This window comes from Somniosus microcephalus, chromosome 18, assembly GCF_052327205.1.
Source record: "Somniosus microcephalus isolate GS21.2 chromosome 18, FLI_Smic_1.0, whole genome shotgun sequence".
Lineage (NCBI taxonomy): Eukaryota > Metazoa > Chordata > Chondrichthyes > Squaliformes > Somniosidae > Somniosus > Somniosus microcephalus.
In genome coordinates this window covers 28,245,920-28,269,704 of record NC_141004.1, presented here as the reverse complement: position 1 = coordinate 28,269,704, position 23,785 = coordinate 28,245,920, and the positions used below count along the sequence as shown (strand labels likewise).

Genomic DNA, 23,785 nt, shown 5'->3' with positions numbered 1-23,785 from the left:
GGCTCCCACAGTGCAATTAGGAATCAGATTTAAATTTTACAGTTTCTGCGGGGGTTTCCCGACCCCTGGGAGGGAGCCGGGAGATGCTGGCTTCAAAATGCAAGTGCCTTTTACAGCACTCCTGTGGGCCAGGAGGAGCGAGAGTGCTGCCCTTGGCTCCTCAAGGAACCATTCGGCCTCCCCGCCGGCCGATTGAGACCGATCCCACTCCCCAGCCCCCGCCCTGCAAGCCCTGATGCCTCTCTCTCCCCATCCAGCCGATCGCAGCCTCCCCCCACTCCAAGCTCCCATTGACCAACTTCTGATTGCCAGGGACTGTCTTCAACGGTCCCCCGGCTGCGTCCTCCTGCCACTGGTTTTCCCACCTGGCAGCCGGTCAGGCTAACAATTCGGCCGGCTGCCAGGAGGAAACGGAAGAGAAAAAAAATTAGAGGGTCTGCCGTTAAATTCGGCAGGACCTCCGCGTCCCTGGTCTTACTGGGTTCTTCCGCCATTTCCAGCCTCCAATGAACCCTCTACTCCCACCGCACCCTCCCCTCCAATGTCGGGGCCAATGATTCAGACACAAATTCAATGATTTGCTGAACATGGGGATCCAACCTGTGAATACCCGGTCTTTACAGGTATGACCTTCCCACAAGCAACAGCTATAACATGTACAATCTCCCCTCGATCTCCAAGGAACGAGAGGAATTATTAAAAGCATTTCAGAGAGGACATCGATTGGAATATAAATGACAGAGTTTAACAGATCAAAAAAAAAGGAAATATGAAATCCAACTGCTCGTAGCCTGATCATGCTCCTTGGCAATAGCCCACAGCAGAACCACTGGAAACTACACCATGAAGCAAGTCATGTCTGCCACATCCTCAGAAACAGGGGAAACACTCAGCCAAAAAATGGGAAATCAGATTAGGGAATTCATAATCCGCAGTTACCAAGCACGTGCATTCTGACAACAGATACCACCACCAGGAACATACTAAAACAGGAATCCAGGGGCATGGTCTGACAGGTCACACACAGTATCTGAAGTGACCAGTGTTTTAACATACGCATCACTTAGCCTAAAGTCCAAGCAGGTTTACAGTATGAGAGCAGTGTTAAAGCGATTGACAACAGCCGCCAGGGCTGGACGTTTATTGTTTTGAGGTCAAGTATTAGGAATTAAAAAACAAATGAAATGCATGACAAAAACCCATACAAGAGAAAAAAAATTGACAATAATTAACTTGTAGCGTACACATACATTGCAAATTTGTGTCTACTATCGATATCTTCTAAAGCTCAGGCATCAACCTTGGTTTAGTGGTAGCACTATTGCCTCGAGTCAGAAGGTCATGGGTTCAAGCCCTACGCCAGACACTTGAGCACATAATCCAGGTTGACACTTCAGTGCAGCACTGATGGAGCGCTGTACTATCAGAGGTGATGTCTTTTGGTTGAGATATTACACCGAGGCCCCGTCTACCTTCTCAGGTGGATGTAAAAGATCCCGTGATATTATTCAAAGAAGAGCAGGGGAGCTTTCCCATTAGACTGGCCAATATTTATCCCTCAAACCAACATCACTAAACACCATGGCCTAGAAATTCAGTTGGGCGCGCCAGCCGTTAGCGCCTTAGGGGGAGTAGATCTCGAGCGCTAGGCGCTTATCGCCCGGGCGCAGCGCGATCTGCGCCTCTCCCCAACTTCAGGACACATTTAGCGCCGGCGCAAAGTCTTAGCGCGCGCCCTGCTGCACACGCAGATCATGACGTCATTTAATAGTGCAACGCCCTTTGTGCGCCCCAAACCGGAACTTCACTCGCGCTGGCCCATTGTGCGCCGGGCGTCCCGAGCGACTGTGAAGTGGAACGGTACACAGGCCAGCCGGGCCGGGGGGAGCGCTAATTAAAGGGCACTTACCCAGCAGTATAAAGGCCAGCCATTTTGCAGCATTCACTCTTGTGCAATGGTTTTTTGGACAGAGACCAAGGAAGAGAGTTTACTGGTTTGGACCAACACTTGGACAGGTATTTTTGGCTCAGGCCAGAGCTTACCAATTATCTTAGCTTTCATTCAGAGCTCAAGTGTTTGCCAGCATATAATGGGGGCTGCATTGGGTGGCAACGCTGAATTTCAGCCTTATGCCAGAAGGGCTTACAGACGCCGTGAGAGAGTGGCAGCCCTGGCTAGACGCAGAGGGGGCAACAGGCGTCGCCAACTGAGGCCTTACCCACGCAGGGTATACCGCCAGCAGGCCTCCTATCTGACCACGTCTGCCGCGATGTGTGTTAGGAGGCTGCGATTCCGAAGGGAGGTGGTTGCAGACATCTGCTGGCTGCTTCAGAGAGATCTGCAGCCACAGCTGATGCGCAGGACGTCTCTGTCGGTGGCAGTGAAGGTGACGGTGGCTCTCAACTTCTATGCCTCCGGCTCCTTCCAATCCGCTACTGGGGACATCGCTAACATCTCCCAGTTCGCCGTGCATTGCTGCATCCGCCAGGTGACCGAAGCCCTTTTCAGAAGGAGACATCAATTCATCTCCTTCCCCATGACCCTGGACAAGCAGCAGCAGCGTGCAGTGGGGTTTGCAAGAATAGCGGGCTTCCCCATGGTGCAGGGCGCCATTGACTGCACGCATGTGGCTTTGCGGGCACCTCTTGAGCATGCCGAGGATTACCGCAACCGGAAGGGCTACCATTCCCTCAATGTACAGCTGGTGTGTGACCACAGGCAGCGCATCCTAGCTGTCAATGCCCGCTTTCCAGGCAGCAGCCACGATGCCTTTATCCTGCGACAGACAACTGTGGCTGACATGTTCCAGGCACAGCCTCCCCCAAGAGGATGGCTTATCGGGGACAAAGGCTATCCTTTGTGTACCTGGCTCATGACCCCGCTCCGCGCGCCCACGACCCCTGCTGAAGAGGCATACAACGAGAGCCATCAAGCGACGAGGAGCCTCATAGAACAAACAATCGGCATGCTCAAGCAACGGTTCCGCTGTCTCGACCGCTCCGGGGGAGCCCTCCAGTATTCGCAGGATCGAGTCTCCCAATTCGTCGTCGTTTGCTGCATGCTGCACAACCTGGCTATCCGCAGGACTCAGGCACTGCCACCTCACGTTGGACCACCACCTCAGCAGGAGGAGCATGAGGACGACGAGGAGTACCAGCCCAGGAGGGACGCACAAGGTCCAAGGGCCGCCCGTCGTCGGCTTATTGAACGTCACTTCTAGGCCCCCTGTCAGGGAATGGCTTGTGCCAATGATAGAACATGATTGCAGCCGCTCCGCAAGCCCTCAGCCAGTTAAGGCAACAAACACTTCAAAGATCAAACATGGACAATGTGAATAAATAAAATGCTTTATTGTACAAACTCTGGGCCCTTCCCACATGAAAACCAAAAACAGAGGAAACCCCCAAAAAACACTCAAACACATTACTCGCTCCCACAACCTGGGGAGGATTAACAAAATAGGGCAACTAAAATGGCCGTCATTCTCGGCCTTCGTCCAAAACAAACATCACATCATCGGCCTTCAAAAAACAAACATCCAATTCTCGGCCTCAAGAAACAAACACAAATGGCCACACATTCGACTATTTGGCCCGCTAGGACGATGCCTTGGCCATCTTTGGGTGGCCCCTGCCCGCCCTGCTGCTCCGCCTCAAAGTAAGGCCATTGGCTGCTGCAAGGCTGGGGGCAGGCTCCCGAGGGGCACATGTCGTGACGGCAGATGCCCTTGGGGGTCGGCCTAGTCGAGGTCTGGGCGTCGAGCGGCCGGCTGTTGATTGCTGCAGCTGTGGCTGGCCAGCATCAGTCGCTGCAGCAGCTCCTGGCAGCTCCACTGGGGGAGTGGCAGTGGCGGCTGGAGGAATGGCGGCAAGCTGGCGGATGGCAGGCACTCGCTGGTCGCCTGAGACACTGGCACTCGCCCGGGCCAGCACTGCAGTATGCGCACCAATCTGCCAAGGGACAGACCGATGTGCTGCTGCAGCGCGCCGGGTGCCCTGGCGATGCCTGGCTGACACAGCGAGTGTGGCAGCAGTGAGTGCCCGTGTTGACCTGTTCACTGGCCGCAGCAGAGCAGCCAGTGACTGGACGGCACCACTAATCACCTGGCCAGTCGCTGAAAGATCTGCCCGGTATTCCGCCCGACTGGTGGCCTCTAAGGGCCCGAACTCGGCCACACTCCGAGAGAGGGAATCGATGGACTCAGGCAACCGTGCCACTGCCGCCATGAGCTCCGTGTGCCGGCGCTCCGAGTCCGCGGACAAGTCTTCGAGGCGTTCCATCTCCTCGGCGAAGAGCATCTCCTGACTGGAGGCCGGACTCTCCCTCTGGGGAGAAGGCCGCCGAGCTGGCCGACCCTTCCTGCGTTGCTGGAGGCCGCTGGGCCCAGCAATTGGACTCCCCTCCGACACATCCCCCCTCTGGGGAGAAGGCCACCGAGCTTCCACCCCCCTCCCGCCTTTCTGCAGCACGCAGGTCCCAGGAGCTCCCCTCCCCTTCGACACTTCTGCCACGCTGCCCTCCAGGGAAGACGTGTCCCCTACATTGGCCTGGGTGGCCGCGGCTGAGGGTTCCCCTGATGGGCCGCCTTCCTCTTGCTCCTCCTCCTGCTCCTCCTCGGAGGGTCTGTCACTGGCAAGTTGAGGGACCTCCTCTTGACCATCTGAAAGCAGGAAGGCACAAGAGTAGCTTTAGAGTGAGGAGAGGGCATCAGTGCGGGATGCATGAGTGGTGGCATTCAGCGCATTGGTCGGACAGTGGCAAAGGATGTGGATCTGATGCGCAAGTGGACGAGAGAGGTGCAAAAGGTGATGTCCTTACCATTGCTTCCCAGAACAGGGTCGGCATCTCCACATGCAACGGGCCCAATCACCCGGCCACCCATGAGGCGTTCCACGCGATGTTGCAGGTCGGTGAGTGGTTGGATATGGGGTCGTCCTCCCCCGGTCGCAGTCCGGCTCTTGCGATTATTCACCAGCTTGGCCTGCAAGAGAAAGGACGGCCTCTAAGTACAGTGTGTCGCCGTGATCTGCTGTGCACTGCCTCCCATGGTGGAATAGCCTGGCCAGTGTGTCGCCATGATCTGCTGTGCACTGCCTCCCATGGTGGAATAGCCTGGCCAGTGTGTCGCCATGATCTGGTGTGCACTGCCTCCCATGGTGGAATAGCTTGGCCAGTGTGTTCAGTGCAGAATGTGCAATTGATGCTCATGCCTGTGCCATAGCTGCTGGATGAAGGCTGGCCATTAGGGCTTTCAGGTCCCTTTGCCCATAATGTGAGGTGCACATGCAAGGATGAGGAGGTCATTGGAAAGGGTACTCACCCTGACAATGCGTGTGAGGTCATTTAACTTTTTGCGGCATTGGGCACCGGTCCTGGGGACGTCGCTGTTGGCTGACAGCTTGCTGGCGACATGCCTCCAGGCTCTCCTGTAGACGCGGACCGTCGCCTTCTTGCCATTGTCCGGGTACAAAACATGGCGCCTCTTCTCCACAGCAGCAAGCAGCACACTCAGATCACGCTCTGAGAAGCGCTGCGCACGTACACGGGCCTTCTCCATGTCTTCAGGCGCTATTTGGGTCCAGCAGCAGTGTTCAGGCCTAGCTGGAGGGCTCCACTATCCAGGGCGTGGCAGCAGACACAGTCGACCCTTCCCCCTTAAGAGCTGGCCGGCGCCAGGGTGTCTGCTGTCAGTCACGAGATGGCCGCACCTGCGCTGCGCCCGGCCTCGGCGCTATCGATCACCACCTCCGGCTTAGCGCTCAAAGAGAGGCGTCCAACAGCAGTTTTAGCGCTCGCCCGAACTAGTAGGGTGAAGCTAATGAATATCGGAGAAGTGGCCTAGATTTGGCGGCGGCCGCAAACTTTAGCGGACGCCCCACTTTAGCGCCCCAAAAGTGGCGTCAATGAATTTCTAGGCCCATATTTTCCAGTCACGTATTTCATTGCTGTTTGTGGGACCTTGCTATGCACAAACTGACTGCCATGATTCCCTACATTGCAACAGTGATGACATTTAACAAGTACTTCATTGATTATAAAGTGCTTTATTACGTCCCAGGATCGTGAAAGACACTATGGGGGAGAAATTCGGTTGTTAGCGCCACCGATTAACGCCTAAAGAGGCCGAGAAGTGGGGTGCTAGCCAATTTCTGGGCGGGCGCAGGGCACCTAGCGCCTCGCCCCATATTGAGCATGCATTTAGCACCGGCGCTAAATCTTAGCGCCCGCTCATGGGCGCAGGCTGATTATGATGTCATTTGAGTGTGCAACGCCTTTTGGGCACCCCGGACCGGAAATTCAGTGGCGCCCCCCTCCGTAGCGCCTGGCGCTAATAGTGACAGCTTACCTGGACCTTACCAAGCCACTCTCAGGCTGGAGGAGCGTTATTTAAAGGGGACTGGTGTGGTTTAAAAGCGGCAGCCATTTTTGGAGCACAATTTCCTTGAGAGCTACATAGAGTTGTTAAGCTGCACACTGAGAGCCATTTGACCACTGAGCCAGCGCAGGCAGACGATCTTCGGCCTTCTGACCATCACCTTGCTGTTGGTGAGCCTTGACAACGGGGAACCTTCCTGTGGGCACTTATTATGGGGGCTGCATTGGAGGGGAACGTCCTGCTGCTGAATCATCTGGAAAGGGCACTGAGACGCTGGGAGAGGGGGGGCGGGCATGGCCAGATGGAGGAGGGCCAACAGACGTCGCCACAGCAGACCTTACGCTGGCAGGGTTTTCCGACAGCAGTTTTCTTACATGAACATGCCGGAGGAGCAGTGTGTCAGAAGGCTGCGATTTAGAAAGGAGGTGGTGACTGAGCTGTGCCAGCTGCTTCAGCCAGATCTGCAGCCTCAGATAAGGTGCAGGACATCTCTGTCGGTGGCTGAGAAGATACCTGCTGGCCTGAACTTCTACGCGAGCGGCTCTTCTCAGGCTGCGCGTCAGAGGCTGATCAGAAGTAGCTTCTAGGCCCCTCTCACGGAATGCTTGCTGCCATTCCAAGAACAGGAATGGAACCGGTCTGATACCCCCAAGCCTGTGAAGGGCAAGATGCATGTAAATAGCAGGCATGGCCATTGTAAATGAAGAAAGCGTTTCATTACACAAAAAGTGATCCCTTCAAACATGAGAAAGCTATGGCAACAGAAAGCAAAACGAATACACTGACACATAACTGCCTCTCACACCCGGGAGACTGTCCAAAACATAAATCACATTCCGACCATCTTCCTTGGCCTTGATTCCACTGCGCCAACCAAAGCATCCAATGCCCCATCAGTGAGGCGTTCCGCCCTCTGCCTCACCCTCTCCATGTCTTGCTAGGCTGCTGCGCCACAGGTAGGCTCCCACCGCTTTGAAGGCCTACAAGGCAGTGAGTGTGTCTGGTGATGCCAATTGACCTGCCCCTTTAAGAGCTGGCCGGCGCCAGTGTGTCTCAGGGAAAGTGATTATTGACAGCACCGTCGCTGCGCTCCGCCGCCGCAAAATTGGGTTGCGCCGCCGGGTTAGCGCCTTAAGAGTAGCGTGCAGCACCTGATTTAGCGCCGCAATCACCTTCAGGGGCGCTGCAACCCAATATCGCGCTAGGTGGCGCTAAATTGCGCCTGGCGCTAAACTTCGCGCATCACCAGGACTAGCACCCCAAACACAGCTATACCGAATTTCTAGGCCTGTATAAAAGCAAGTCCTTTCCTTTTCCTTCATGCAACTTAAAAAAAATTGTAGAAGTGTGGTACTCCTTAGATTTTTCCAAGAAGTACCATTTCCTCGACAAACATTTATGCTGCAACCCAATATGAATGGTATTGTTCAAACTATAACTGCAGCATAGTGAAAGCACGGTACATGAAATCAGTTTTAAAGTGCATGACTAATGATGTGTACTGTATAGACTTGTAGCTGCCACAGTTTTTGGTGCTGTAAGTCTCTCAAGGTACACAAGAAAGAAGGATAGAAAGAAAAAGGATAGAAAGAAAGAGAAAAAGAATTTGCATTTATACGCCGCCTTTCACGACCACCGGACGTCCCAAAGCACTTTACAGCCAATTAAGTACTTTTTGAAGTGTAGTCACTGTTGTAATGTAGGAAATGCGGCAGCCAATTTGTGCACAGCAAGCTCCCACAAACAGCAATGTGATAATCACCAGATAATCTGTTTTAGTGATGTTGATTGAGGGATAAATATTGGCCAGGACACCGGAGATAACTCCCCTGCTCTTCTTCGAAATAGTGCCGCGGGATCTTTTACGTTCAGCTGAGAGAGCAGATGGGGCCTCGGTTTTAACGTCTCATCCGAAAGATGGCACCTCCAACAGTGCAGCGCTCCCTCAGTACTCCACTGGAGTGTCAGCCTAGATTTTGTGCTCAAGTCTCCAGTGGGATTTGAACCCATAACCTCAGAGGCGAGCATACTACCAACTGAGCCACAGCTGACACTAAAGTACAAACTAACATATTGATTTAAAGAATAGACCTTTACTGTCATGAGATGTGTGCAGATCTGACTCCAGGGTACTGGACCTGACCCTATATCCTACACAGAGTAGCCTCAGTGTTGGACTTGGCATTACACCGGATAGGTTAGCCATATGGTGCTAACTTGGCCCTGCACCCTATAGGTTAGCCTCACAATGTTGGATGTGGCCTTGCTCCTTATAAGCTAGCCTCAGGGTGTTGCAATTAGTCCTGGATCCTATATGGTAACCCCCATGATGTTGGGCTTTGCCCTTGTTTAGCCACGTGTTACTGCTTCTGGCACTGTATTTGCAGGTTCCTGACTTACTGATCTGCTTGTCCTTGTAATTGTCACTGATTTAATTTCATGAGCACTACATTCAGTTGACCCTCTTCTCTTTCCCCTTCCCCCGCCCCACAATCAAATAACATTTTTTGCTGCAAGCATACAAATCAAACTTCATCCCTTCATTGCTGATCTCAAGTAGCACATATAATCCATCACCAGTCCAGAGGGCTAGAGTGCCTTCACTGCTTCTTCATAGCTCATGCCTTGTAAGTCTTGCTTGATAAAATAGCCAACATTCCGTGCAAGTTTCTTCCCTCCTCTTGTCACCCCAAAATGGAGTGTAATATACTGACAGTGGACGAGTATGAATGATAGCCATTTGAACTCTTGATGCTGCATAGGAAGTTCATGAGCTGTTGGGTTATCGGAGCAATAGGAAATCTTTCGAAGCACCTACAATGGACACTGTACAATCACCACATTAAAGGTCTCCATGCACATCAGGTGCAGGCCCACTGTAGAAAAAGAAGATTTTTTAAAATTCCAGCTAATGCAGGAAACACAAGCCGCTGAAAGCTGATGGTGCTTTACTTCCTTTTTCTTGTAATAAAATTCTAGGTCTCTTGATAAAAATCACTCATGTGTTTCCTCCATACTGCTGTTGCTGCTGGTAAGAAATGTTGAGTCTGATGTGCCTCAATAATTCCGAGACTCGATGTTAGCGAAACAAAACAAGGCTTTTATTAACTTAGAACGTAACACGTAAGAGAGAGAGATATCTTCCTTCTGGAGACTGAGGCCAGACTGAGCTAGCTTACAAAAGGGGCCAGGTATGGGCGGAGCCCTACACACACAGCACATTCCAGCACATTCCAATGAACAATACAATGAGGACTGGGGGAAGGGAAATGACACTGAAACCGACCACAGTCACAGGCAGTGATGAATGGAATATTTCATCACAGAGTCCTAGAGTTATACAGCATAGAAAGAGGCCCTTCGGCCCATCGTGTCCACGCCGGCCATCAAGCCCTGTCTATTCTAATCCCATTTGGTCCGTAGCCTTATATGCTATGGCGTTTCAAGTGCTCATCTAAATGCTTCTTGAATGTTGTGGTTCCTGCCTCTACCACCCTTTCAGGCTGTGATCGTTGTTGCTGCTATTGCCGTGGTTGTTGTCGATGCCGGCTGGGGCGACGTCTTTTATGGACACGGTGTCCTCCCTTCCGTCAGCGTGCCGGACATATGCGTATTGGGGGTTGGCGTGGAGTAGGTGTACTGGCTCCACGAGAGGGTCCATCTTGTGGCCCCTCACATGCCTTCGCACGAGTACCGGACCTGGGGTGGAGAGCCATGACGGCATGGATACGCCTGAGGTGGATTTCCGGGGAAAGACAAACACTCGTTCATGAGGCGTGGCATTAGTGGCCGTACACAATAGCGACCATATCGAATGGAGCACATCCGAGAGGACTTCCTGCCAGCGGGAGATAGGGAGGCCCTTGGTCCTTAGAGCTAGAGTGACTGCTTTCCATACTGTCCCGTTCTCTCGCTCCACTTGGCCGTTACCCCGGGGGTTGTAGCTGGTGGTACGGCTCGTGGCGATCCCCTTGGACAGCATGTACTGGCGTAGCTCTTCACTCATGAAGGACGCCCCCCTATCCGTATGGATGTAGCTTGGCATACCGAACAGGCAGAACAGGCTGTTGAGGCATTTAATGACCGTGGCGCTGGTCATGTCTGGGCAGGGGAAGGCGAATGGGAACCGGGAGTATTCGTCCACAATGTTCAGGAAGTAAACATTGCGGTCGACGGACGGGAGGGGGCCCTTGAAATCTAAGCTGAGCCGCTCAAAGGGCCGTGTAGCTTTGATTAAGTGGGCTCTATCTGGGCGGTAGAACCGAGGCTTGCACTCAGCGCAAGTGCGGCAGTTCCTGGTCAGAGACCGAACTTCCTCAATCGAGTAGGGTAAGTTACGGGACTTTATGAAGTGGAACAGCCGCGTGACCCCTGGGTGGCAGAGGTCGTTGTGGAGGGTCTGTAGCCGATCCCCGGTGGCGCTGGCACACATCCCTCGTGAGAGGGCGTCAGGGGATTCGTTAAGGGCCCCTGGCCGGTAAATGATGTCGTACTCGAAGGTGGAGAGCTCGATCCGCCACCTAAGAATCTTATCATTTTTAATCTTCCCCCTCTGTTTATTATTGAACATAAACGCTACCGACCGCTGGTCGGTAAGTAGGGTGAAGCGTTTGCCGGCTAGGTAGTGGCGCCAGTGGCGCACTGCCTCCACGATGGCTTGGGCCTCCTTTTCCACGGAGGAGTGTCTGATCTCGGGCCCTTGGAGGGTCCTCGAGAAGAAAGCTACGGGCCGCCCCGCCTGGTTGAGGGTGGCCACCAAGGCGAAGTCAGACGCATCACTTTCCACTTGAAATGGAGTGTTCTCGTCCACTGCCTGTAGCGTGGCCCGCTCAATATCCTGCTTAATGCTTTTGAAGGCGGCGTGGGCCTCAGCAGAGAGCGGAAAAGAGGATGCTTTCAAGAGGGGGCGGGCTTTGTCGGAGTAGTTGGGGACCCATTGGGAATAATAAGAAAATAACCCCAGGCACCTTTTCAGGGCTTTGGGAGTGTTGGGCAGGGGCAGCTCCCGTAGGGGGCGCAATCGGTCGGGGTCTGGTCCGATTTCCCCATTCTCCACCACGCTGCCTAGTATGCAGAGGCGCATGGTGTTGAAAACGCACTTGTCCTCGTTGTAGGTGAAGTTGAGTTTTTGTGCGGTTTCCAGGAACCTCTCGAGTTTCGAGTCGTGATCCTGCTGATTGTGGCCGCAGATGGTGACGTTGTCGAGGTAGGGGAAGGTTGCCTGCAAGTGGTGGTCATCGACCATGCGGTCCATCTCCCTCTGAAAAACCGAGACCCCATTCGTCACCCCAAAGTGGACTCTGAGGAATTGGTAGAGGCGTCCGTTCGCCTCGAAGGCGGCGTACGGGCGATCCTCTGGTCTGATAGGGAGCTGGTGGTACGCTGACTTGAGGTCGATGGTGGAGAACACCCGGTATTGGACGATTTGGTTCACCATTTCTGATATGCGGGGTAGCGGGTAGGCGTCTAGTTGGGTGTACCTGTTGATCGTTTGACTATAGTCGATCACCATCCGTTTCTTCTCGCTACCCCTTACCACTACCACTTGGGCGCGCCACGGGCTGTTGCTGCGTTCAATAATGCGCTCTTTCAGGAGCCTGTCTACCTCGGTCGCGATAAACCGCCTGTCCTCCCAGCTGTACCTCCTGCTTTTGGTCGCTATTGGCCGGCAGTTAGGGGTAAGGTTCGCGAATAGCGAAGGCGGCTTTACCTTCAGGGTAGCCAGACCGCACACTGTGAGGGGCGGCTGGGACCCACCGTACTTGAGCGTGATGCTTTGGTGGTTGCACTGGAAATCCAGGCCCAAGATCACGCTCGCACATAGGTTCTTCATGATTAATACTTTAAAATTATCGTATACAGTTCCGTTAACGCCCAATTGTACCGTGCAGTAACCCAGAATGGTCGATGTCTGGGTTTTATCAGCCATAGAGATGGTACCCTGAGCAGGGACCACCTTTAGGGAGAGTTGCTGTGCCAGTTCAGGGTGGATAAAACTCTCCGTGCTTCCACTGTCAATTAAACATTTAACCCGGCACCCGTTTACCTCGATGTCCACCATTGATTTGGATAGCGGGTGCGGCCTGGTCTGGTCCACTGTGACCGATGCCACTGTAGGGCCCTGATCGATAAAAGATGGCGTCCACGCTGTCTGCTCATAAGATGGCGGACCCCACGAGGTCGGGCAAGATGGCGTCCAAGATGGCCGCTCCCACGGCGCACACGCGGCGGTGGCGGGTTTTCCGGCGGTTGGTTTTCCGGCGGGGTTCCCTCTGCACACCTTCCCGAAGTGCCCCTTCTTACCGCACTTAAAGCAGGTGGTGCCTTTCGCCGGGCACAGGTTTCTGGTGTGTTTTGGCTGCCCGCAGAAGTAGCAGTTGGGTCCCTGATGCATCGCGGCTGTCGTAGGGCTTCTGGGGGGAGAGCGGGGCCCCGCCGGTGTCGGGCTGCCGGGCGGGGAAGATGCCTTCCAAGATGGCGGCGCCCTCGGTGCACACGTGGTGGCGTGGACGGTGCGGGCTGAAGAGTAGGCGTCCGAGTTTCTCTGGGCCACATCCAGGGATCGCGCGGTGTCCGCAGCCTGTTTCAGGTCCAACCCCGTTTTTTCCAGCAGTCTTTGCCGGATGTAAGTGGAGCTGAGGCCTGTGATAAAGGCATCGCGAACAAGCTCGTCAGTGTACACTGCGGCTTTTACATCTCAGCACTTGCAGTCTTTGCCAAGCATTTTCAGGGTGCTTAGGAACTCCTCCACCGATTCCCCAGGTCGCTGTGCGCGAGTAGCGAGCAGATGCCTAGCATACACCTCATTCGTAGGCTGCTGGTAATGCACCTTTAAGATGTCGCAGGCGGCCAGGTACGTATCGGCGTCTTGGATGAGGGGGTAAACCCGGTGGCTTACCCAATTCCGCAGAATTCCGAGTCTCATCCTCGCAGCGTCCGTAGCGTCTTTGACGGCTGCGGAATTGTCCAGGAAGAATTCCATACACTCAAACTAGTGTCCGAAGCGTGCTGATGCGTCCGGAGCATGTTGATCCAAATCCAAACGTTCGGGTTTCAGGAGTTGATCCATAGTGTTGAAAAATAAGTTAATAAAATTGATGTGCCTCAATAATTCCGAGACTCGATGTTAGCGAAACAAAACAAGGCTTTTATTAACTTAGAACGTAACACGTAAGAGAGAGAGATATCTTCCTGCTGGAGACTGAGGCCAGACTGAGCTAGCTTACAAACGGGGCCAGGTATGGGCGGAGCCCTACACACAGCACATTCCAGCACATTCCAATGAACAATACAATGAGGACTGGGGGAAGGGAAATGACACTGAAACCGACCACAGTCACAGGCAGTGATGAATGGAATATTTCATCACAGAGTCCTAGAGTTATACAGCATAGAAAGAGGCCCTTCGGCCCATCGTGTCCACGCCGGCCATCAAGCCCTGTCTATTCTAATCCCATTTGGTCCGTAGCCTTATATGCTATGGCGTTTCAAGTGCTCATCTAAATGCTTCTTGAATGTTGTGGTTCCTGCCTCTACCACCCTTTCAGGCAGGGAGTTCCAGATTCCAACCACCCTCTGGGTGAAAAAGATTTTCCTCAAATCCCCTCTAAACCTCCTGCCCCTTACCTTGAAATTATGCCCCCTGGTTATTGACCCCTCTACTAAGGGGAAATGTTCCTTTCTATCTACCCTATCTATGCCCCTCATAATTTTGTACACCTCAATCAGGTCCCCCCTCAGCCTTCACTGCTCTAAGGAAAACAACCCCAGTCTGTCCAGTCTCTCTTCATAGCTGAAGTGCTCCAGCCCAGGTAACATCCTGGTGAATCTCCTCTGCACCCTCTCCAATGCAATCACATCCTTCCTATAGTGTGGTGACCAGAACTGCACAAGGTATTCCAGCTGTGGCCTAACTAGCGTTTTGTACAGCTCCATCATAACCTCCCTGCTCTTATATTCTATACCTCAGCTAATGAAGGCAAGTATCCCATATGCCTTTTTAACCACCTTATCTACCTGTCCTGCTACCTTCAGGGATCTATGTACATGCACACCAAAGTCCCTCTGATCCTCTGTCCTTCCTAGGGTCCTACCATTCATTGTGTATTCCCTTGCCTTGTTAGTCCTCCCAAAATGCATCACCTCACACTTTTCAGGGTTAAATTCCATTTGCCACTGTTCTGCCCATCTGACCAACTCGCCTATATCGTCTTGGAGCCTGAGGCTTCTCTCCTCGCTATTTACCACTCCACCAATTTTCGTGTCATCTGCGAACTTATTGATCATACCTCCTACATTCATATCTAAATCATTAATGTACACTACAAACAGCAAAGGAGCCAGCACCGATCCCTGCGGTATACCACTGGACACAGGCTTCCAGTCGCAAAATAACCTTCGACCATCACCCTCTGCCTCCTGCCACTAAGCCAATTTTGGATCCAATGTGCCAAATTGCCCTGGATCCCATGGCTCTTACCTTCTTGACCAGTCTCCCATGCGGGACTTTGTCAAAAGGTTGTCCCAAAGCACTTTATAGCCAATTAAGTACTTTTGTCATGTAGCCACTGCTGTAATGTAGGAAACGCAGCAGTCAATAACTGGCAAGTTACGTGTATGTCATGCATGATGTGGGCCTTCTTGGATTCACAAATATTTCTGAGTAGTACACGTGCGTCAGGCTTGTGAATTCAAGCAGAAAAGTGCTGAGCTTGAGCACAAGCTGACAACACTCATACAGAAGGAGGAAGGAGTTGTGGAACATAGAAGATGCGGTCACTGCACAGGCAGAGGAGAGTCAGGAGCTGGAGAAATGGGTGACAACTTGGAGGACAGAAAGGAAAAGCAAAGAGCAGGAAACCACTGTGAAACTGAAACTATCCAATTCAGTGCCGAGTGCCTGGGTTGAAGACAAGATTGGAGCTACAGGGTTGGGTAACCATAAGCAGTGCCATGGCATGTGGAGCAAGTGGTTACCCAGGGGTCAAAAAGTAAGCTGAGAATAGGTGAGTGGTAATCATGGGAGATTTAATTATTACAGGGATGGACAACCTTATTTCACAGCCGTGACCATGGGTCCCAAATGGTGTGTTGTCTCCTTGGTGCCAGGATAAAGGACATAACGGAGCAAGTATAAAAATCTTTGGAAATGGTGGGAGAGCAGTCAGAAGTAGTGGTCCATGTAGAAACCAAAAACATAAGAAAGAGTAGTATGGAGGTCTTGTAGAAGCAGTATGAGGAGTTAGGGTCAAAGCTGAAGAGCAAAAGCTCTCATAGTCTTAAAAAGTATTTACAGCACAGAAACAGACCATTCGGCCCAACAGGTCTATGCCGGTGTTTATGCTCCACATGAGCCTTCTCCCACCCTTCCTCATCCAACCTCATCAACATATCCCTTTATGCCTTTCTCCTTCGTGTTTCTCTAGCTTCCTCTTGAATGCATCGATGCTATTCGCCTCAACTACCCTTTGTGGTAGCGAGTTCCACATTCTAACCACTCTCCAAGTAAAGAAGTTTCTCCTGATTTCCCCATGGGATTTATTAGTGAAATTTTATTTATGGCCCTTAGTTCTGGTCTCCCCTGCAAATGGAAACATCTTCTCTACCCTATCAAACCCTTTCATAATCTTAAAAGACCTCTATCAGATTACACCACAGACTCCTCTCTTCTAGAGAAAAGAGCCCCAGCCTGTTCAATCTTTCCTGAGATATAACCTCACAGTTCTGGTATAATTCCAGTAAATCTTTTTTGCACCTTCTCCGATGCCTCTATACCCTTTTTATAATATGGAGATCAACTGTGCAAGTGTGGTCTAACCAAGGTTCAGTACAAGTTTAACAGAAGGGTGTTAAAGGGTGTCACAACTGCTCTACACTCTGCACTGAATCACTTAGATGGTAAAGAGACCTACATCAGAATGCTGTTCATAGACTACAGCTCAGCATTCAACACTATCGTCCCCAACAAGCTGGCCACCAAACTCCACACTCTTGGCCTGAACACTTCCCTCTGCAACTGGACCCTGGACTTCCTAACAGACCCCAGTCTGTCAAATTAGGTAACCACACCTCCCCCCCTGACCCTGAACACGGGAGCCCCACAAGGATGTGTGCTGAGCCCCCTCCTCTACTCCCTCTTCACCCACGACTGTGTGGCTGTTCATGGTTCCAACACCATCATCAAGTTTGCGGATGATACCACGGTAGTAGGCCAGATCACCAACAACAATGAGTCAGCCTACAGGGAGGAGGTCCAGCATCTCGTGAAGTGGTGCGCCGATAACAACCTGGCCCTTAACATCAAGAAAACCAAAGAAATCATTGTGGACTTCAGGAAGTCTAAAGGCGGAAGTCACACCCCCATCCACATCAGTGGGGCTGTGGTGGAAAGGGTGGACAGCTTTAAGTTCCTCGGAGTCCACATCACGGAAGACCTCTCCTGGTCCCTCAATACCTCCGCTCTGGTGAAGAAGGCCCAGCAGCGCCTATATTTCCTAAGGAGGCTGAAGGGATGTAACCTGTCACCCCTGATCCTCTCTAACTTTTACTGCTGCACAATAGAGAGCATCCTGACAAACTGTATCACAGTATGGTATGGCAGCTGTAGCTACTATGGCCGGAAAGCCCTGCAGCGGGTAGTCAAAATTGCCCAACGCATTACCGGCACCCGGCTACCGACCATAGAGCACATATACCAGAAACGCTGTTTACGGAGGTCACGGTCCATCATCAAAGACCCTACCCACCCCAGCCACAGTCTGTTCGCCCTCCTGCCATCTGGGAGACGCTACAGATGCATTCGCACCCGTACGACCAGATTTAGGAACAGCTTCTTTCCCAGGGCTGTCATCCTACTGAACTCCACAAATAAACTCTAAAGCCTGCATATCTGCCAATGCACTTTATTATGGTTATGTTTATGTTAATGTATTACAAGCCAAATGTATGCTGAATATTTAAATGTCTTAATCTAAATGTACACTCTCGGGAGCCGCAAGCCTACATTTCGTTGTACTGCACTTGTGCACTAACGATGACAATAAAGTTGATTATGATTATGATTATGATTATCAGGATTACTTTCTGTGCCCTGTGCTGGGAATGATTAAGCAAGGACAGCTTAAATCCATTAATGTGTGGCTTGAGAAATGGTGTTGTAGGATTTCAGATTCCTAGGACATTAGGACCAGTTCTGAGACAGCGAGAAGCTGTTCAGGAGGGATGGACACTAACGTACTTGCAGAAAGGGTAAATAAGGCAATGGAAGAGGATTTAGGTCTAGTATGGCAAGGGAAAGCAGAACAGGCTGTAGGTTAAGAATAATTGGGAAAGTGGGAGTAAGGATACTGAAGGATAATCTGAATTGTGCTGGTATGAATGCAAAGCGTATAAGGAATAAAATGTGTGAGCTGGAAGTGCTGGTATATAGGGAGGAAATAGATGTTAGAAAAATGGCTAAAACCTGGTTGAAATCAAATGATGATTGGAGAGTTTGCTTTCAGGGTTTTGTGTATTTTAGGAAGGAAGGTAAGACAGGAGGTGGGGTGGGTTAGAGAGGGACACATATGAAAGAAACAACATCCAGTTCTTATGTCAAGGGGACACTTTTATTTCACCCTGGGTTAGGCCAGCATAAAAGTCGATATTGGGCATTACAATTTGTTAGAGAGGGATTAGCTACAACAGAGTCGGATGCTGAAAGGGGTACTGAGTCTCTTTAGGTAGAATTAAAGGACAGTAAAGGGAAAACACTAGGAATATGCTACAGACCACCAAACAATCAAAGGGAGACTCATGCAGTTTTGTGGGAGACGATAAGACAGATGAGTGCCAAGTCTGCAGTAGTAATCCGAGGGGACATAATCTTCCTCATATTGACTGGCGTGCACAATGCCTATGAGCGGGAATTTATTGAAATTGTGAGGGACTTGTTTTTAAAACAGTACATTACAGAACGCACAAGGAGTAATGCAATATTGGATTTAGTTCTAAATAATGAGGAGGGAAACAATAAGCAAAGTAGAAGCAAGGGAACAAATCTAGTGACCATATTGTTCTGACATTCAGGGTAGAAGTCAAAAGGAAGCCAACTGAAAAAATCAGTTTGCTTAAAATTTAGCTGAAGAGCATAAGAGTATGCATGGGAAAGCTCAAATGGGAAAAGAAGCTGGAAGGAAAAAATATGGAAGAAAAGTGGAATAATTTTAAAGGGATAGAGAAATTGCTTAAGTACTTAGCTATTATTTATTAACTGTATTCACAAAACAAATTGGAGAAGAAATACCAGAATTGGAGATGTAGTTTAATGGTGAATGTAGACTGAAATGTTTTTAAATCACAAGGGAGGATATAATAGGGAGGTGGCTGAAGCTCATGGCATATGAGGCTCCTGGCTCTGACAACTTTCATCCAGGGTTGGAAGAAATTGGATCAAATGATTGTGGGTCCTCTTGCCGATATTTTTCGGAGTTTAATGGACTCAGGCCAAATACCAGAGAACTGTAAAAAAGCAAATGTGACTCCCATCTTCAAAAAAAGTAGTGGGGGATGAACCATCAAACGAGAGACCTGTAATGCTTAATTCCACAGTTGGGAAAGTGTTAGGAGGGGAAATATAAGGGAGCTTTTTGAGCAGTACGAGCTAATCTGAGACAGTAAACGGGGTTTTTGGAGTGAGAAGTCATGCTTGACTAATAGATTGGATTTCTTTGAGGAGCTAACAGGCCTTGCAGATAGGGGTCAGATATGGATGTTCTCTACCTGGATTTCAGGAAGACACTTCCTCACAAACAGTGGACAACCATCAACAGCCTCAGAACTGGTTATGGTAGATGCTGCCACCTTCTCCATAGATGGAAGATTAAAGCATCCCCATCATGCGACTGTGGAGCTCCTAATCAGACCCTGGAGCACATCATTGAGCACTGCCCTCAGAAGAAATTTGCAGGCAGCCTACAAGATATCCACACTGTTACACCGGAAGCTTTGGCCTGGATATCTGACTTGGATATTGACATTTTGACTTGCTTTGCTACTACCATACAAAAGAAGGAGGAGGAAGGCATTTGACACTGTCCCACATAATAAGCTACTACACAGGGTCCAAGTCCATGGAATGGATGGGAATGTATTAAAATGGGTTGACAAATGGATGGCTAGTAGACAACAATAAGTAGTAGTCCATAGGATGGTATCGGTTTGCAGCCAGTTACCAGTGGAGTACTACAAAGTTGAATGTTCGGGCAGAGGAAGAAATTGTGTCGAAAGTGTCCAAATTTGCAGATGACACCAAATTGAGAGCAGCGGCAAATGATCAAAGTGCACAAATTCAAAAGGATCTTGACAAGCTCGATGAATGGGTACAGTAATGGCAGATGCAATTTAGTATAAGGAAATGTAAGGTTATAAGATTTGGCATAGGGAAGATTGATGTGGATTATGTAAGAAATGGGAATGTGTAATGTATGTACCTTTAAGAGAGGAACTATCTTTTACAGCCCCTGTATACTGCAGTACCAGTAGTGACCACACCTGTATATAACACCGTGTAGTAATTTGTACAGTTAGTTCCAGCATACCCTCTGTTCAGTAAACACCTGTTATTACCGTTCTCCTGCAGTCCGTGTGTTATTTATACGCGGACACTACAGAATGTACCTGAGGTATTGCAGCAGAAGAGAGAGATTGTGGGGTTTTAGTGGTCAGGTCACTAGTCACACATGATGCCCTCTGGACTGGTGATGGAATACATGTACTACTGAGATCAGTAATAAAGGGTGTTATAAGCAGTAATAGCACTGTAGTTCAATTTGTTGCAGGTTTTGCTCGGTTCAAGGTTGCAAACCATCTGGTACAGCCAGAAAAGGTGGCTGGGGAGTGAGATGGAATTGGTGGCTGAGGTATGGAGTTTGTGGTGGGGTGAAGACGATGGCTTTGGTTTTCTCAATGTTTAACTGGAGGAAACTGCATCTCATCCAAGACTGGATGTCAGTCAAGCAGTCTAACAGAGCCAGTGGAGGTGTCAAGAGAGGTGGCGAAGGGGTAGAGCTAAGTGTCATCAACGTACATTTGGAAGATGATCTCATATCTGTGGGTGATGTTGCCAAAGGGCAGCATGTAGGTGAGAAAGTTAAGGATGGTATCAAATTGAAAACAAAGGCATACAATGATGCGAAGATTACTGGTCGGCCAGAGGATTGGGAAATTTTTAGAAACCAGCAAAGAACGACTAAAAAAATAGATTAGGAGTGTAAACTAGCAATAAATAAAAAACAGAAAGTAAACATTGGTCCCTTAGAGGATGAGGCTGGGGAATTAATAATGGGAAACAGGGAAATGGCAGACTGTGAACAAATATTTTATATCAGTCTTCACGGTAGAAGTCACTAAAAGCATCCCAATAATAATAGATAATTAAGGGGCTATAGGGAGGGGGGAACTTAAAACAATCACCATCACTAGAGAAACTAGGCAAACTTATGGGACTAAAGGTGGACAAGTCCCCTGGACCCGATGGCCTGCATCCTAGGGTCTTAAATGAAGTGGCTGCAGAGATAGTGGATGCATTGGTTGTAATCTACCAAAATTCCCTGGATTCTGGAGGTCCCAGTGGATTGGAAAACTGCAAATGTAACACCCCTATTCAAGAAAGGAGGGAGACAGAAAGCAGGAAACTATAGATCAGTTAGCCTAACATCTGTCATTGGGAGAATGCTGGAGTCCATTATTAAGGAAGTAGTAGCAGGACATTTAGAAAATCAAAATACAGTCAAGCAGAGTCAGCATGGTTTTATGAAAGGGAAATCATGTTTCACAAATTTGCTAGAGTTCTTTGAGGATGTAATGAGCAGGGTGGATAAAGGGGAACCAGTAGATGTAGTGTATTTGGATTTCCAGAAGGCATTCGGTAAGGTGCCACATAAAAAGGTTACTGCACAAGATAAGAGCTCATGGGGTTGGGGGTAATATTTTAAACAGAGAGTCAGGATAAATGGGTCATTTTCAGGTTGGCAAACTGTAACTAGTGGGGTGCCACATGGATCAGTGCTGGGGCCTCAGTTGTTTACAATCTATATTAATGACTTGGATGAAGGGACCGAGTGTAATGTAGCCAAATTTGCTGATGATACAAAGAAAGGTGGGAAAGCAAGTTGTGAAGAGGACACAAAGAATCGGCAAAGGGAAATAGATAGGTTAAGTGAGTGGGCAAAAATTTGGCAGATGGAGTATAATGTGGGAAAATGTGAGGTCATCCACTTTGGTAGGAAAAATAAAAAAGCAATTTATTATTTATATGGAGGGAGACTACAAAATGCTGTGGTACAGAGGGATCTGGGGGTCCTTGTACATGAAACACAAAAAGTTAGCATGCAGGTACAGCAAGTAATTAGGAAGGCAAATGGAATTTTGGCCTTTATTGCAAGGGGGATGGAGTATAAAAGTAGGGAAGTCTTGCTACAATTGTACAGGGCGTTGGTGAGACCACACCTGGAGTACTGCGTACAGTTTTGGTCTCTTTATTTAAGGAGGGATATACTTGCATTGGAGGCAGTTCAGAGAAGGTTCACTAGGTTAATTCCTGAGATGAACGGGTTGTATTATGAAGAAAGGTTGAGCCTATACTCATTGGAGTTTAGAAGAATGAGAGGTGATCTTATTGAAACGTATAAGATTCTGAGGGGGCTTGACAGGGTAGATGCAGAGAGGATGTTTCCTCTCGTGGGGGAATCTAGAACTAGAGGACATAGTTTCAGGATAAGGGGTCGCCCATTTAAGACGGAGATGAGGAGGAATTTCTTCTCTCAGAGGGTCGTGAATCTTTTGGAATTCTCTACCCCAGAGAGCTGTGGAGGCTGGGTCATTGAATATATTTAAGGTGGAGATAGACAGATTTTTGAACGATAAGGGAGTCAAGGGTTATGGGGAGCGGGCAGGAAAGTGGAGTTGAGGCCAAAATCAGATCAGCCATGATCTCATTGAATGGCAGAGCAGGCTCGAGGGGCCAAATGGCCTACTCCTGCTCCTATTTTTTATGTTCCGCGCGGGCCGCTTGTCGGCTTCACAATGGAAAAACTGCGCATGCACAGAAATTTGAATGGTCAGCACAGCCCATTGGCACTGGACTAACTAGAGTTTTTGCCTTCACTACCTGGACAGCATTTCAGCTATCAGCCACTCTGCATGAAGAAGCATTTCCGAAATTTGTCCTTTATAAAGTTTGGACCGGCAAACCCTTATCCTCCCGGGATGATTGAATTTGAAATAGTGCTTATGGTTAACCTTTTCTATTCCGCTTATATACCTACAATCGCCCTATCGCAACATCTAACTGTCCATTGAATGACTTTAGAGATTTTAACCATCACTAGCCCACCTCAAAGAACATTGCAAGTACTGATCACGTTTCGTCTAACACCAGTACTGAACTTGCAATTTACTAGTTTGTACCTTAAAACCCTCCCCCGTCTATTGCTGCTTTAACTTGAAATAGCGCTCAGGGTAAACATTTTATTCCACTTGCACTCATCCGACAGCCAGATGCTAAACCTACTTGTGCTACACCGCTCCTCCTGCCCCCCAGTGTCTTTCAAGTCGCAACTCATCTGCCTGCTTTCAAGGTTTAAGAGTTCAAGTTTGCTGTACATCTCAGGTTCCTGCTTTATCTAAAAAAAAAAGTCACAAATAAGTAATATAATAGTAAACACTCAGGAGCGCAGCTTACCCGTTACCCTGGCCGCCCAAACCGTGCAGGCTGTTAACAGAACGAGCAGCCGTCTCTCTGCCATTTCCAACTTCGTATCAGAATGTTTCGTCCCGAAGAGCTGCTAGGATCCCATTCATTGAAGGCGGCTGGTCAGTCCCCGTGCGCTCAGCTCGACACAATGATCCTCAGGTAACTCTTGTTGAGACTTTTATTCCAACTGTTAATCGCCGCCCCTCTCCCCAAGAAACTCCGCCCCCCCCCCCCCCCCAAGGCAAAGTCAGTTTCAAGGACCACACATCTTTTTGCCAAAACTTACCAGAACTTGGATAAGCATTTACTGCCGCGTAAACCTGATGTGCTGCATTGGATGCTTAGAATATAAAAATAGCTGGTATGTTGTTAGCTGTCTTGCACAGGTCCTTCAAACATGCAGAAGGCTTTTGGTCTACCACATAAGAGTCTACACTTTCTGGTGGGGTGATTGAACAAATCGACTGTAAAACATTAAATAAAACTTAACAAATGAAATTAGAATTGTGTTGGACGGGGTGACGATGCACTCCAGTCCCCGCGGAGAAATTAGGACAGGTGACCAAAAGCTTGGTCAAAGAGGTAGGTTTTAAGGAGCGTCTTAAAGAAGGAAAGAGAGGTAGCGAGGTGAAGAGGTTTAGGCAGGGAACTCCAGATCTTAGGGCCGAGGCAACAG

At 49.7% G+C, this 23,785-nt stretch overlaps 1 protein-coding gene across 1 annotated transcript in view; it reads right to left on the bottom strand.

Moving 5' to 3' along the window:
* LOC147105178 (complement receptor type 1-like) overlaps nucleotides 1–23,167 on the bottom strand; it is a 358,655-nt gene extending 335,488 nt beyond the window's left edge. The window contains exon 1 of the mRNA XM_086011790.1: nucleotides 23,098–23,167. Within this exon, the coding sequence (XP_085867916.1) occupies nucleotides 23,098–23,161 (64 nt within the window). The 5' untranslated portion in view covers nucleotides 23,162–23,167. The remainder of the gene's footprint in view (nucleotides 1–23,097) is intronic.
* Between the last annotated feature and the right edge of the window lie 618 nt (nucleotides 23,168–23,785).